The following is a 13,021-nucleotide window of genomic DNA, read 5'->3' on the forward strand; positions in this document are numbered from 1 at the left end:
TTATAACAGCTAGGCATTACATCCATTTCGTTGGGGAACCAGTGGTACAACCATTTCTCCAAAGTGTTCCTTGAGATATTTTTCTACATGATTATGTCAGGCCACATGTTACTCATGTTACAGTGAGCAGCCTGTGTAGCCTAAACGTGCTACCATGGCCTGCAATATCACCAGACTTTTCTCTCTTTGAGCACATCTGGGACATTATTGGCTAGCAATTGGAAAGGGAGCTGCCAGCAGCGTACATTGATGATTTGCATGACCAAATGCATTTAGTGTGGCAGAACATTCCTTAGACAGCCATTGGTAACCTCACCGATAACATGCCAAGGCACGCAAGTGCATAGTGTTCATATTCTACAATAAATACAGGAGGTTTTGAAAATGTTGATTCCTTTTTCCCCCATCATTTGCATACCATTAACATGCCTTGATCCAATGATTTTCAGAATTCCATCACTTTTCCTTTCTTGGTGTTACAATAACAATGTTGAGGAGTATAGCTTCCTATCAATATATTCAGTTGTAAAAATCTGTTTAAATGCTGTTAGGACTAATAGAGAAAGTTGTTAAGTCCTGTTCCCACACCACCACCTTTAAACACTCTAAAAACTCTAGAGAGCTGTCAATCACCAGAAGGTTGGGAGAATCCAAAACTCACAGACATTCTCTATACATTCTGGCAACATTTTAATAGCTTTTGACATGAAAATGTTGTATGAAATCATAAAATAAATCCAGATGCCTGAGCTCAGCATCTCCAGCCCTTATTTACCCACCCCTCAAAGCAACAAAAGACCACCAGACATCTGTAGTACATCAGAGTCTATGAAATATAATTAAAACTCCAAGATCATAAAAAACATTATTTTGTAATTCGTGGTGAGTGCAACGTAAGTGCCAAGAATGCTCGGGTAGGCACAGAGTATAGCGGATGCTCGAGTGATATGCTCACATCCCCAGGGCCGCATCATTCGAGGCTGTTCGCCACAAACCATGTGTGGACTGACTGTCAAACATAGGCAATTCCCGAATGTTTTGTAGCTGTCTAAGCCGTGAAACATGCAGCCTTGGGGAAGCGAACATCTCTCTTGAGCACCTGTGATACTTGGTGCATATCCAAGCACCCTCGGCAAATTCTCGTAACAAGAACTTGCGCTCACCACTAGTTGTAACTTAGTAGAACGCAGCTTTTTCAGAAACATGCTGCTTACATTCACAATTGATCTCATTTGCCAATATTCAGAAATATATTGGTGTGAGCCTTTACCTTGTGTGCAACTAATGTCACAAAGCCAATAATGAAATGCATTTTTATTCCATGCAAGGAACAAGGAGAAATTCTTTGAAATGAAAATTATTTTTGTTAAGTTAGTGCTCAGATTCTTAGAGAATATGTACAAGATTTTCAATTAAGTTAAAAAGCTTCTAGTTGAAAATATCCAGTCTAAATGTATAAAATAAGCTCATGTCTCTTGCAAACCTGCTGCGTTCGCTCAGTAAGCACCCAGTCAAGGCACGCAACACTAGACCACAATAAAAACAGGATTCCATTTTAACAAATTACACTGCGGTGTACCAAGACACGATACTCGGGGGGAGAGTAAAAGCACTGCTTTCAGTATATCTGACTAGGTAGCCCATAGGCCCATTCACAACAATATAAACATTTCTATATATTTATATCTATATATACATATATTTGTTAATATTTACACAATGCCAAAAAGGCACGAATAATCTATTGACAGAAAAGATACTTGCAGAGCAAAGATTTACACATCCTTCAATGTCATGTGCATCTTCTTTCTCAAAGTAATCAATAGCAAAATGAAAAATGAAGTCCTGATTCATATCTCAAATATGCGCTATACAGTGACTCCAACAATCTGGCTGTTGTAATCAGTGTTTTCCATACGCAAAATGTATGGAATAATACTATCAATTTGCACATTTCCAATTAGGCCTGCAAAAAAGAGTTCCTCCATTACTGCTGCACTCATCAGTCTCAGGGCTGGCAACCGCAGTAAGAGCCGAGAAAGCCTAAGAACAGAAAAATTATTTAGCCATGTGTCCCAAAGACGAAGCAAACAGAAAATATATCTTTATATATAAACTCTACATACACGGATCAGCCATAACATTAAAATGACCTTTTTAATATTAAAGGGCTTGTCCTCTTCTAGTAAATGTTTTCCCTGGTTGTAGTTTGAACCAAAAAAAAAAAAAGTACTGTACTCCGCTTCCCAGTGTCTTCTGGCGAGTCTATGCCACTGCTCCCAGTGTCTGGTATTGGTTGCCACACTATCGATGCAACATCAGTGCCGAAGCCAATGTCAGACACTAGAGGCGGAGGCTCACCAGTGCATCCAAGGTGGTACAGTGTGCGATTTTTTAACAAATGGATGCCAAGGCTGAACACTGTAAAAAGACAACTCCTTAAAGTAGGTCCTCCTTCCCACTGTACATTGGTACCTCCACAAGGTTTCCTTCTTGCCATCGTGCATCCTGGCGCCCTCTCTTGCCCAGGTAAGTGATGCAAGCATACTTTTCAGTCCTCATTATTTGAAAGAAAAAGTAATTCATTAGTCCAATCACCTTTCTTCCATTGCTCCTTGGTGCACTTCAGGGCTCAGCATGGGCCCTTTCAGCAGTCTCCAGCTCTACAGCAAGAGGACCCAGGTGTATTCTGACACCTTTCCATCATGATCAGCAGCAACTTTTTAAGCAATGTGTGATAGAATAGCACTTCTGTGGGACTGGGCAAGGCAATCTAGCTTTTCCTGGCAGAAATGAACGTAGAGGACCACGACCCTATCTCCAGTTTACAAAGTTCTTTTCTTGGATAACATTTGGTAGGTACTAACCACTACCTACCAGGAACATTGCACAAGACTGTTTGGAGATGCTCTGATCCAGTTATTTAGTCATTACTATTTGGCCCTGGTTAAAGTCACTCAGGTCCTTTCACTTGGTCATTTATTGTTCTTGAAGTTGATGTGTGAAAAATGATTATTTACTAGCTGAATAATATATCCCACCCCTTAATGATTGCCATTGTCATTAAAGTAATCAATGATATTCACTTTGTCATTAGTTTTAATGTTATGGCTGGTCAGAAGACACATATAAAAACATCTCACCGATAAGTATCATCAGGGTATGTTTTCGTCACATAGTCTTGAAATTCCATATAGGCTTTTTCTTGAAGTTTTACAATGTTAGATGCATTTTCTAATCCAGGGTGATCTGTAAATAGATTTCATGCACAATTTTATATAAATTGCAGAAATGAAATGTAGTATTAGTCTAATCAGAAAGCTGGGAGATAAAGACTGGTTTAGGTCCTCATACTGTAGACCTGCTGGTGACTAGCAAACAGACATGTCCTACAGATCTAGGAGTGTCCAAACAAATATTCAAAAAACATTAAATCGTAGTTATAGTAGCTACAGACATGTCAATATTAGTCTCCCCATTAATATTCGGTTTATAGGAGGTGGATTACTACATAATAAAACCTACATGTGAATACAAACATTCAATGCTATTTTATTAGACAAAAAATATATATATTTTTTTATTAGCATGAACGATACAATAAATGATGCATGCTTGAGGATTCAAAAATGAAGATAAATCAAGTGTATATAAAGGAGCAGGTGAGTCAGGTCTGGCCACGGGTATACTAATAGTTGTTGCGCAATGCCAAACGGATACTACTGGTCAAATTCCCAATAAATATATAGTCCAGATAAATATCATTAAAACCGACTAGTCCATTTAGGCAAAATTAAATAAATTCACCGCTTACCCGCGATTAGATCAACAGACCTTGAGTATTGCCACGACTGCCCAACATGTGTTTCGCTCTAATGCTTTCTCAAGGGGAATGTAGGCAGTAGATCTAGGAGTGTCCTAGGTCTGCAATTCCCATTGATCACTCAAAAAAAGATTTTAAGAGTGCTGCTCAGCAGGCAAAAGTGTGGGGCACATGCCTGAGCAAACTCTCAGTGCGGTGTATGGGCTCAATAAAAAGTCTATGAGCCTGTACCCTGCTCTGCGAGTGTAATCATGCAGGAGCTCAGAGCGGTGCATGGGATTAGGTTTATGAGCCTGTACCCTGCTCTGCGAGTGTAATCATGCAGGAGCTCAGAGCGGTGCATGGGATTAGGTTTATGAGCCTGTACCCTACTCCGCGAGTGCAATCATGCAGGAGCTCAGAGCGGTGCATGGGATTAGGTTTATGAGCCTGTACCCTGCTCCGCGAGTGTAATCATGCAGGAGCTCAGAGCGGTGCATGGGATTAGGTTTATGAGCCTGTACCCTGCTCTGCGAGTGTAATCATGCAGGAGCTCAGAGCGGTGCATGGGATTAGGTTTATGAGCCTGTACCCTACTCCGCGAGTGCAATCATGCAGGAGCTCAGAGATGTGCATGGGATTAGGTATATGAGCCTGTACCCTACTCCGCGAGTGCAATCATGCAGGAGCTCAGAGATGTGCATGGGATTAGGTATATGAGCCTGTACACTGCTCTGCGAGTGTAATCATGCAGGAGCTCAGAGATGTGCATGGGATTAGGTATATGAGCCTGTACCCTACTCCGCGAGTGCAATCATGCAGGAGCTCAGAACGGTGCATGGGATTAGGTATAGGAGCCTGTACACTGCTCTGCGAGTGTAATCATGCAGGAGCTCAGAGATGTGCATGGGATTAGGTATATGAGCCTGTACCCTACTCCGCGAGTGCAATCATGCAGGAGCTCAGAACGGTGCATGGGATTAGGTATAGGAGCCTGTACACTGCTCTGCGAGTGTAATCATGCAGGAGCTCAGAGATGCATGGGATTAGGTTTATGAGCCTGTACCCTGCTCTGCGAGTGTAATCATGCAGGAGCTCAGAGCGGTGCATGGGATTAGGTTTATGAGCCTGTACCCTGCTCTGCGAGTGCAATCATGCAGGAGCTCAGAGCGGTGCATGGGATTAGGTTTATGAGCCTGTACCCTGCTCTGTGAGTGCAATCATGCAGGAGCTCAGAGCAGTTTATGGGTAAACTAGAAAGTCTATGAGCCTGTACTATGTTCCATAAGTGCATTATGAAGGAGCTCAGAGCAATATTTCAGCTTAACAAAAAAAAAAAAAAAAAAAAAGTCAATGAGTATGTACACTACTCTATGACTGCATTTATGCAGGAGCTCGGAGCAGGGCATGAGCAGTCTATGAGCCTGTACGCTGCTCTTTAAGTGCCCTTAGGAAGAACCTCAGAGCAGTGTATGGGATTAATAGAAGGTACACTCTACGCTGTAGTAGCAAAGCACTTCTACTTGCTGAGCACTGTGCTTCAGAACAGTATTTATTTTTAACCCCTTTACAACATCCGACGTATATATATAGCGCATGTCGGAAGCAGGTGTATGGAGTGGGCTCATGCAGGACCTGACGCTAACAATCGCGGGTGGAGCATGATTGTCAACTTGTTAAATGCCGCTGTCAATTTTCGATAGCGGCGTTTAACACGCACCGACTGCATGCATCAATGACTCTGCCCATCAGTGCGCCAGGGATGTGATCACGGGTCGACGATTGTCATGACAGCCGGGGTTGACCCCAGCGGTTGCCATTACAGAGCTCCTTTAAAACCCTGCCTTCAAAAGGAGTCTGATTTCTGCTTTATGCAGCAATGTTTCAGCTTTGCCACATATAGCACACGCAATCTGACAATCGCATCTTCAAGTCCCCTAAGGGGGCTAACAAGATCATTAAAAAGTAGGAAAAAAGTAAAAAAAAAAAAACAAAACTAAAAATTCAAATCACCCCCCCCCTTCCCTCTACTGAAAATAAAAACATAACAAAAATAAAAACAAAAATACACATACGTGGCACCAGAGTTCAGAAAAGTCTGATCTATCAAAACATAAAAACAATTAACCTGTTTGGTAAACACTGTAAACAAGAAAAAAATCAAAAACACTAAAATTACGTTTTTCAGTAGCCGCAGTTCCCCCAAAAATGCTGTAACATGTGATCAAAAAGTCATATTTATCCAAAAATAGTACTAATAAAAACATTATCTCGCACAGCAAAAAATAAGCTATCAGAGCTCCATCGACCGAAAAATAAAAAATGGTATGGGTCTCGGAATTTTTTTTCTTTTTTCAAACTTCTGATTTTTTTTTTTTTTCACCACTGAAATAAAAAACTGGATATGTTCGGTATCGACATAATCATATTGATGTGGAGAATCATACTGCATGGTCATCTTTAGGCCATGTTCACATTTTGCGGTTTTTACCGCGGATCCGCGGCGATTTTGATGCTGCGGGTCCGCAGCAGTTTCCATAGCGTTTACATTTACATGTAAACCCAATGGAAACCGCAAACCGCAGTGCACATGCTGCGGGAAAAAACGCGCAGAAACGCAGTGGTTTACAACCCGCAGCATGTCACTTCTTTGTGCAGAATCGCTGCGATTCTGCACCCATAGGAAAGCATTGATCCGCTAACTTCCCACATGGGGCTGTGCCCACGATGCGGGAAGTAAGCGGATAATGTGCTGATGGTACCCGGGGTGGAGGACTCTCCTCCAGGCCCTGGGAACCATATTTGTTTGTAAAAAAAAGAATTAAAATAAAAAATAATGCTATACTCACCTCTCAGCGCTGCACGCGGCAGTCCGGTCTCAGGTTTGCTGTGCGAGCAGGGCCTGAGATGACGTCGCGGTCACATGACCGTGACGTCACGAAGGTCCTTCTCGCACAGCATCTTTGGAACCGGATCGCCGTGTGCAGCGCCGAGGAAATCGGGACGTCAGAGGGTGAGTATATAACCAATTTTTATTATTTTTAACATTACTATTGATGCTGCATATTGCTGCATATGCAGCATCAATAGTATATGGGTAAACCCGCAGCGGAAACCGCAGAACAAACCGCGATAAATCTGCAGGGATAACCGCAGCGGTTTTGCCCTGCAGATTTATCAAATCCGCTGCGGGAGAGCCCGCCGCAAAGTGTGTACATAGCCTTACCATAAAATGGACACAGTAATTACTTGCTTTATAAACACCTAAACACTACAAAGATTGCCTTTAATGCATCTTAGAACAATGTGTCATTATACAATAACTTATTGCTTAAATCAGATTTTTAAGCTAAATGAATTTATAAAGAATGAGTTTATATCATTGTGAAGGGAAGGAGAGAAGGTGAGCTGTGACTATCACCTATGGAAAAGGGAGATCCTGTGTAATCTTCTGTTACCTTTCACTGTTCTACTGTCTGTGTGAGACTGCTGAAAAGTCATTTGTACAGTGTACACAAAGGGAATTATAAGTCCAGTATTATGCTTAGTAGCCAGTGTTAATGTGATGAAAATAAAGAAAAAACATTAATACAGAACCTGATTTAAGCATCATGTCACATCGCTCTCAATAATTTTGATAACCAAACTATGTTATTACATATTTTTAAAATCACGTACCTGGACTAAATAGGACAATTGCTTTCAGGTAGGCATACTCGTAACCATCAAGTCCAAGTTTAACCATACTAGTGCAGAAGTCTTGAAGTTTAAAGATGTGGTCCATCACCAACTTCAATTTATCCCCAGATAGCTTGTCTGTGAGAAGAGATCACACCATTCTGTTCATTGTAAACTCCTGCTACTAAGAACAACTCAACAGGTGCTATGGAGTGAGAAAACAGCAGACATGCTAAGACACAATGGGTTTCATGTACCTGCATTGTCCCTTCCAATTTATATGGTTTCACTTGGGGTACCTTAGTTTTTAATTGGGCACCATAAAAGTAACTTCTCACACAATGATGTACATTTTAGCAGTACTTTCTGGTAAATGGACAGTATATTTATGACTAGTGGATTTCCTTAGCCATCTTCTCATATCTACAGGATTTATGGAAACAGCTTTGCGGCTCTCAACAGTTTTCATAGCTTCACCTCTACTAGTCAAGAAAAGGATGAGCAAGGAATAACCCTTTCAACTGGCCAGAACTTCTGAGGACAAAAAGATGAAACATCTGCGTTGTAGAAAAGTAGGGACACCAGCACCCACACTAGAAAGTTTCACGTGTGTGCCCACCTTTACACACTGCTCATGTTCAGCTGAAAGAGACACTAGTTGATCAGACTCGGAGAGTCAATAGGTTTGGAAGGGGCAGTAGCCTCTACTAAATTAGTTTCCTCAAACCATAACAAGAGATGTGCGCAAATACTTATTCGGCACAAGGCATATTATACCACCTCCCAGGTGGACGAGTGCCCAATGTTCCACACTGCCTCCAACACCTTCTTTCATCTAAGGTTGCTCTTAGATCCTAAGCTTTTGGGAACAAGTGATATTTTTAAATGATATACTGGGATCTTTGGTCTGGCTGTGCCCAAAAAAAATTTCTTGTGTCTAAATTTGGAAGATTGCAATTCTAGTTGTACGCTTATTTTTTGCTAAAATCTCTTTATTATGTAAAAGCAGTAAGGAAATGGTTGTCAACTCAATCCCGGCTAGATCTGAATGGATATCACTAGTTAATGCCATGCTACCCTGTAAGAAGTCGTTGCACCAGCAACGATACCAGAAAATCTGGGATATAGGGTTGCAAACCCTCCAAAATCGGTTGCCTGGCCACATTTAAGGCACTGATTCTAAGGGAAACAAATAAAATATTATGGTCCGCTGGAGCTTTACATATATCGTCATGTCAACCCCCCATTTATATTTCAGTGGGTTTTCTACATTTATACACAAACAACTACTGTACTCTTGGCCTTTGCCATGTTAACCTACTTAATAATCTGAACTCAATTTCTTCTTCTGAGTTCTATATTTTTGTCTCTTTGTACCCTTATTATCATTTATTATTAATTTTTGCTTCATAGCCATTATATTTAATTTTTTCAAACTGAAAGGTAAAAATGCTTGACACTCATTTTTGGTATCCCTTTGTATTGATTGTATTAACTTTAACTTATATTGTACTGCTTGGCACTTTGTCATAACAATCCTAAATAAAAGTTACTGTTTGATTAAAAAACAAAAAAAAAAAAAAAAAAAAAACAACAAACAAACAAAAAAAATCGGGGGGCTGGCAAATGGAAAGTAAAAGACAATTAACATGAAAGTTGAGGAGCAACAAGGTGGACAGTAGGGGTAGCAGCAGCAGTAAGCGGACCTAGGATCTATTTCTATGCCATCCTTATATCCACCGCCGTACAAGAACTACCATCAGCCACCAAACCATTACATGAATACTATTTTTACATGCAGGCAACTCCTGTGGTCACCACAAAAAAGGAGATTTTTGTGTACTCACCGTAAAATCTTTTTCTCCGAGCCAATCATTGGGGGACACAGGACCATGGGTGTTATGCTGCTTGCCACTAGGAGGACACTAAGTAAACACATAAAAAACTAACTCCTCCTCTGCAGTATACACCCCCTCTCTGGCCAGTAATGACCCAGTTCGGCAGCAAAGCAGTAGGAGTATAAAAAAAACAAGACAAATAGACTATGTCAAAACCAAAGAACAAACAAAAAACCAAAAGGCTAACAGGGTGGGTGCTGTGTCCCCCAATGATTGGCTCAGAGAAAAAGATTTTATGGTGAGTACACAAAAATCTCCTTTTCTCCTACTCCTCATTGGGGGACAAAGGACCACGGGACGTCCTAAAGCAGTCCCTGGGTGGGGAGCAATTGAACTGCTAAAACCCCATGTACCACTGGCTTACTGAGGTACCACCGTCTGCAGAATGCGCCTGCCAAGGGCAGCGTGTGCCAAAGATTGGGTATGAATGTGATAGTGCTTCGTAAAAGTATGCAGACTGGACCAAGTCGCAGCTTTGCAAACCTGTGTGCTGACGCCTGGTGCCGAAAGGCCCAAGAGGCGCCCACTGACCGAGTCAAATGCGCCTTAATCCCTGCTGGGACAGGAGTGTTCCTGACGCGGTAGGATTCCTGAATAGTCGAGCAAATCCACTTGGCTAGAGTGGCTTTTGAGGCGGCTAGACCTTTCCTATGTCCCTCCAGAAGCACGAAGAGGACGTCCGACTTATGGAAGGGAGCCGTCCAAGAAATGTACCGCCGAAGAGCCCAAACTACATCAAGAGTATGAGGAGCTTTCTCGATACGATGGGTCGGTTCCGGACAGAAAGAAGGCAAGACAATCTCCTCATTGAGGTGAAAAGAGGAAACAACTTTAGGCAGGAAAGAGGGGGAAGTCCTCAAAACTGCCTTGTCTGGATGAAAAATCAGAAAAGGGGGTCAGCAGGAGATTGACGTAATTGTCATTAGAAAGACCACTTTCCATGAAAGAAAGGTTAGCGAGATGTCCTGCAATGGTTCGAAAGGAGCCTCTTGAAGAACTCCAAGAACCAAGTTCAGATCCCATGGCGCTAAAGGCATTTCATAGGGAGGAGCCACCCGGGAGCCTCCTTGAAAGAACGTCTGAACCTGTAGTCTGGAAGCAATTTTTCATTGGAATAGGACTGACAATGCGGACACTTGTCCCTTGAGCGAGCTTAGGGCGAGGCCTGACTCTAAACCTGATTGGAGGAACTCCAGGATGGACGGAATGGAAAACACCAGAGGAGAACGTCCGTGGGCATTGCACTATGAGAAGAAAATGCGCCAGGTGCGATGATAAATGCGCATGGATGCAGGTTTTCTAGCACTAATCATGGTAGAAGACACCCCTGGAGAGAATCTGGCTTGAGCTAAAATCCAGGATTCAATGGCCACGCTGTCAAACACAGGGCCCCGGTGTTCTGGTGGTAAATCTGGCCCTGAGAGAGGTCTATGCCATCTGGAAGCCTCCAGGGGACGTCGGCGACCATTTGGACGAGTTCCGCATACCATGCTCGGCGCGGCCAGTCCGGCGCGACAAGGATCACCGGTATCCCCTCCGCCCTGATCTTCTTGATAACCCTCGGGAGCAGGGGAAGAGGAGGAAAGATGTACGGAAGCCGGAACCGATGCCACGACAGAACCAAAGCATCTGCTCCGATAGCGCGTGGATCGAGAGATCGAGCAATGAACTGGGGAAACTGGTGGTTTAGCCTTGAGGCCATGAGTTCCACATCCAGAGTTCCCCAGCGATGGCAAATCTGCTGGAAGACTTCCGGATGGAGAGACTACTCGCCCGAGGCAAGACCTTGGCATCTGAGGAAATCCGCCGCCCAATTCTCCACATCTGGTATGTGGATCGCCGAGATAAGCAAATGGTTGGTCTTAGCCCAACGTAGGATGTGACTGACTTCGTGCATGGCCACCCCGCTGCGGGTTCCCCCTTGATGGTTGATGTACGCCACCGCTGTGGTGTTGTCAGATTGGATCCTGATGGGATGACCTGCGAGAAAGTTGTGAAAACTGTGTAAGGCAATTCTGATCGCTCGAATTTCCAAGATATTGATTGGGAGACGCGACTCTCATGTGGACCAACGACCCTGTGCCGTGTGGTGGTTGAAAACTGCGCCCCAGCCAAAAAGGCTGGCATCGGTGGTCACCACTAACCAGCGCACTGGGTGGAAGGACTTCCCGTGGCTCAGAGAAGCTTTCAGGGTCCACCACCTGAGGGTCTGCCTGACCTGTGGGGACAGGCGGAAGCGGCGGTAGAGTGAGAACGGGCTCCTGTCCCAGGCCAACAGCAGCGCATGTTGCAAGGGACGGCGATGGAACTGCACGAACGGAACGGCTTCCATCACTGCAACCATTTTCCCAAGGATGCGCATAGTGAAACGAATGGAGTGAGAGACTGGGCGGGAAAGACTGCATGCTCCCTGTTGTAAGGACAAGACCTTCTCTGGAGGGAGAATGACCAACCCGCGGGAAGAGTCCAGGATCATGCCCAAGAAGGAAATTTGCTGAGCCGGCACTGGAGATGACTTCTCGAAGTTGATTTTCCAGCCCAGGCGAGAAAGTGTATCCACGGTGATACTTACAGACTCCTCGCAGGCTGAATGGGACGGACCCTTGATCAATAGGTCGTCCAGAAATGGAAGAACTACCACCTCCCGAGCGTGAACAATGGCCATGACAGCTGCCATGACCTTGCTGAAAACTCTGGGGGCGGTGGCTGGGCCGAAGGGCAAGGCCACAAACTGGAAGTGCTCGTCCCGGAATGCGAAGCGTAGGAACTGCTGATGAGAGGGAAAAATCGGAATGTGAAGATAAGCATCCTTGACGTCTATGGATGCTAGGAACTCTCCTTTTTCCAGGGACGCGACAACAGAACGGAGCGAGTCCATCCTGAAGTTTCGAACCCTTACGAACTTGTTTAGCAGCTTTAGGTCCAGTATAGGCCGTAGAGTACCGTCCTTCTTTGGGACCACGAATAGGTTAGAGTAGAACCCCCTGAACCTTTGGTCTTGAGGGACCGGAATAATGACACCGTCTCGTCGAAGTGCCTGTATGGACTGAAGAAAACCTTGGGGTTACAGGACTGGAAGAAACGTGTGGGGAAAGGAGGGGGGGGGGGGGGAAAGAATCCTCGATCTTGCATCCGGAGGACACGAGCTCTCTGACCCACTCGTCGTGAATGACCTAAAGCCAAGCTTGACGGAACGGAAGTAAGCAACCGCCTACGGTGTCGGTGTCCGCCAGACATTTCGACAAGTCATTGCGCAGAAGGTCTAAGGGATCTGGATCCCTTATAGCCTCGGTCTGGGTTTCCAGGAACGGTTAGGTCTGTATGAGACCTGGGAGTTTCTGTCTCCCCGCGGAGTACGTTCTGAACCAGAAAAGGATGAGGAGGACCAACGAGTTGTTACGAAAGGGCCTGAACCGAGACTGTTGTTGATTATGAAAAGGACGGGTAGGTTTTTGCTGAGGAAGAAATTTACTCTTCCCTCCGGTAGCGTCAGAAATGATTTGGTCTAGTTTCTCTCCAAATAAATGACCAGCTTGGTAAGGCAAAGAAGTCAATGACTTTTTAGAAGCAGAATCTGCTCGCCAATCTGGGAGCCACAGGGCCCTCCTGATGGAGACTGCGTTTGCGGCTGTTTGAAATTAGC

The 13,021-nt window shown here is 44.1% G+C and overlaps 1 protein-coding gene across 2 annotated transcripts in view; it reads right to left on the minus strand.

The window, feature by feature from the left end:
* Nucleotides 1-677: 677 nt before the first annotated feature.
* Nucleotides 678-13,021, minus strand: part of NR2C1 (nuclear receptor subfamily 2 group C member 1) — a 75,159-nt gene continuing 62,815 nt past the window's right edge. The window contains exons 13-15 of one of the 2 annotated variants that reach the window (XM_077265143.1): nt 7,481-7,618; nt 3,144-3,249; nt 678-2,043 (exon numbers count right to left, since the gene is read on the minus strand). In XM_077265143.1, the coding sequence (XP_077121258.1) occupies nt 1,869-2,043; nt 3,144-3,249; nt 7,481-7,618 (419 nt within the window). In that variant the 3' untranslated portion in view covers nt 678-1,868. The remainder of the gene's footprint in view (nt 2,044-3,143; nt 3,250-7,480; nt 7,619-13,021) is intronic. The other variant, XM_077265144.1, reaches the window with a different exon arrangement.

The sequence above is a fragment of the Ranitomeya variabilis genome, chromosome 5, assembly GCF_051348905.1.
Source record: "Ranitomeya variabilis isolate aRanVar5 chromosome 5, aRanVar5.hap1, whole genome shotgun sequence".
NCBI lineage: Eukaryota > Metazoa > Chordata > Amphibia > Anura > Dendrobatidae > Ranitomeya > Ranitomeya variabilis.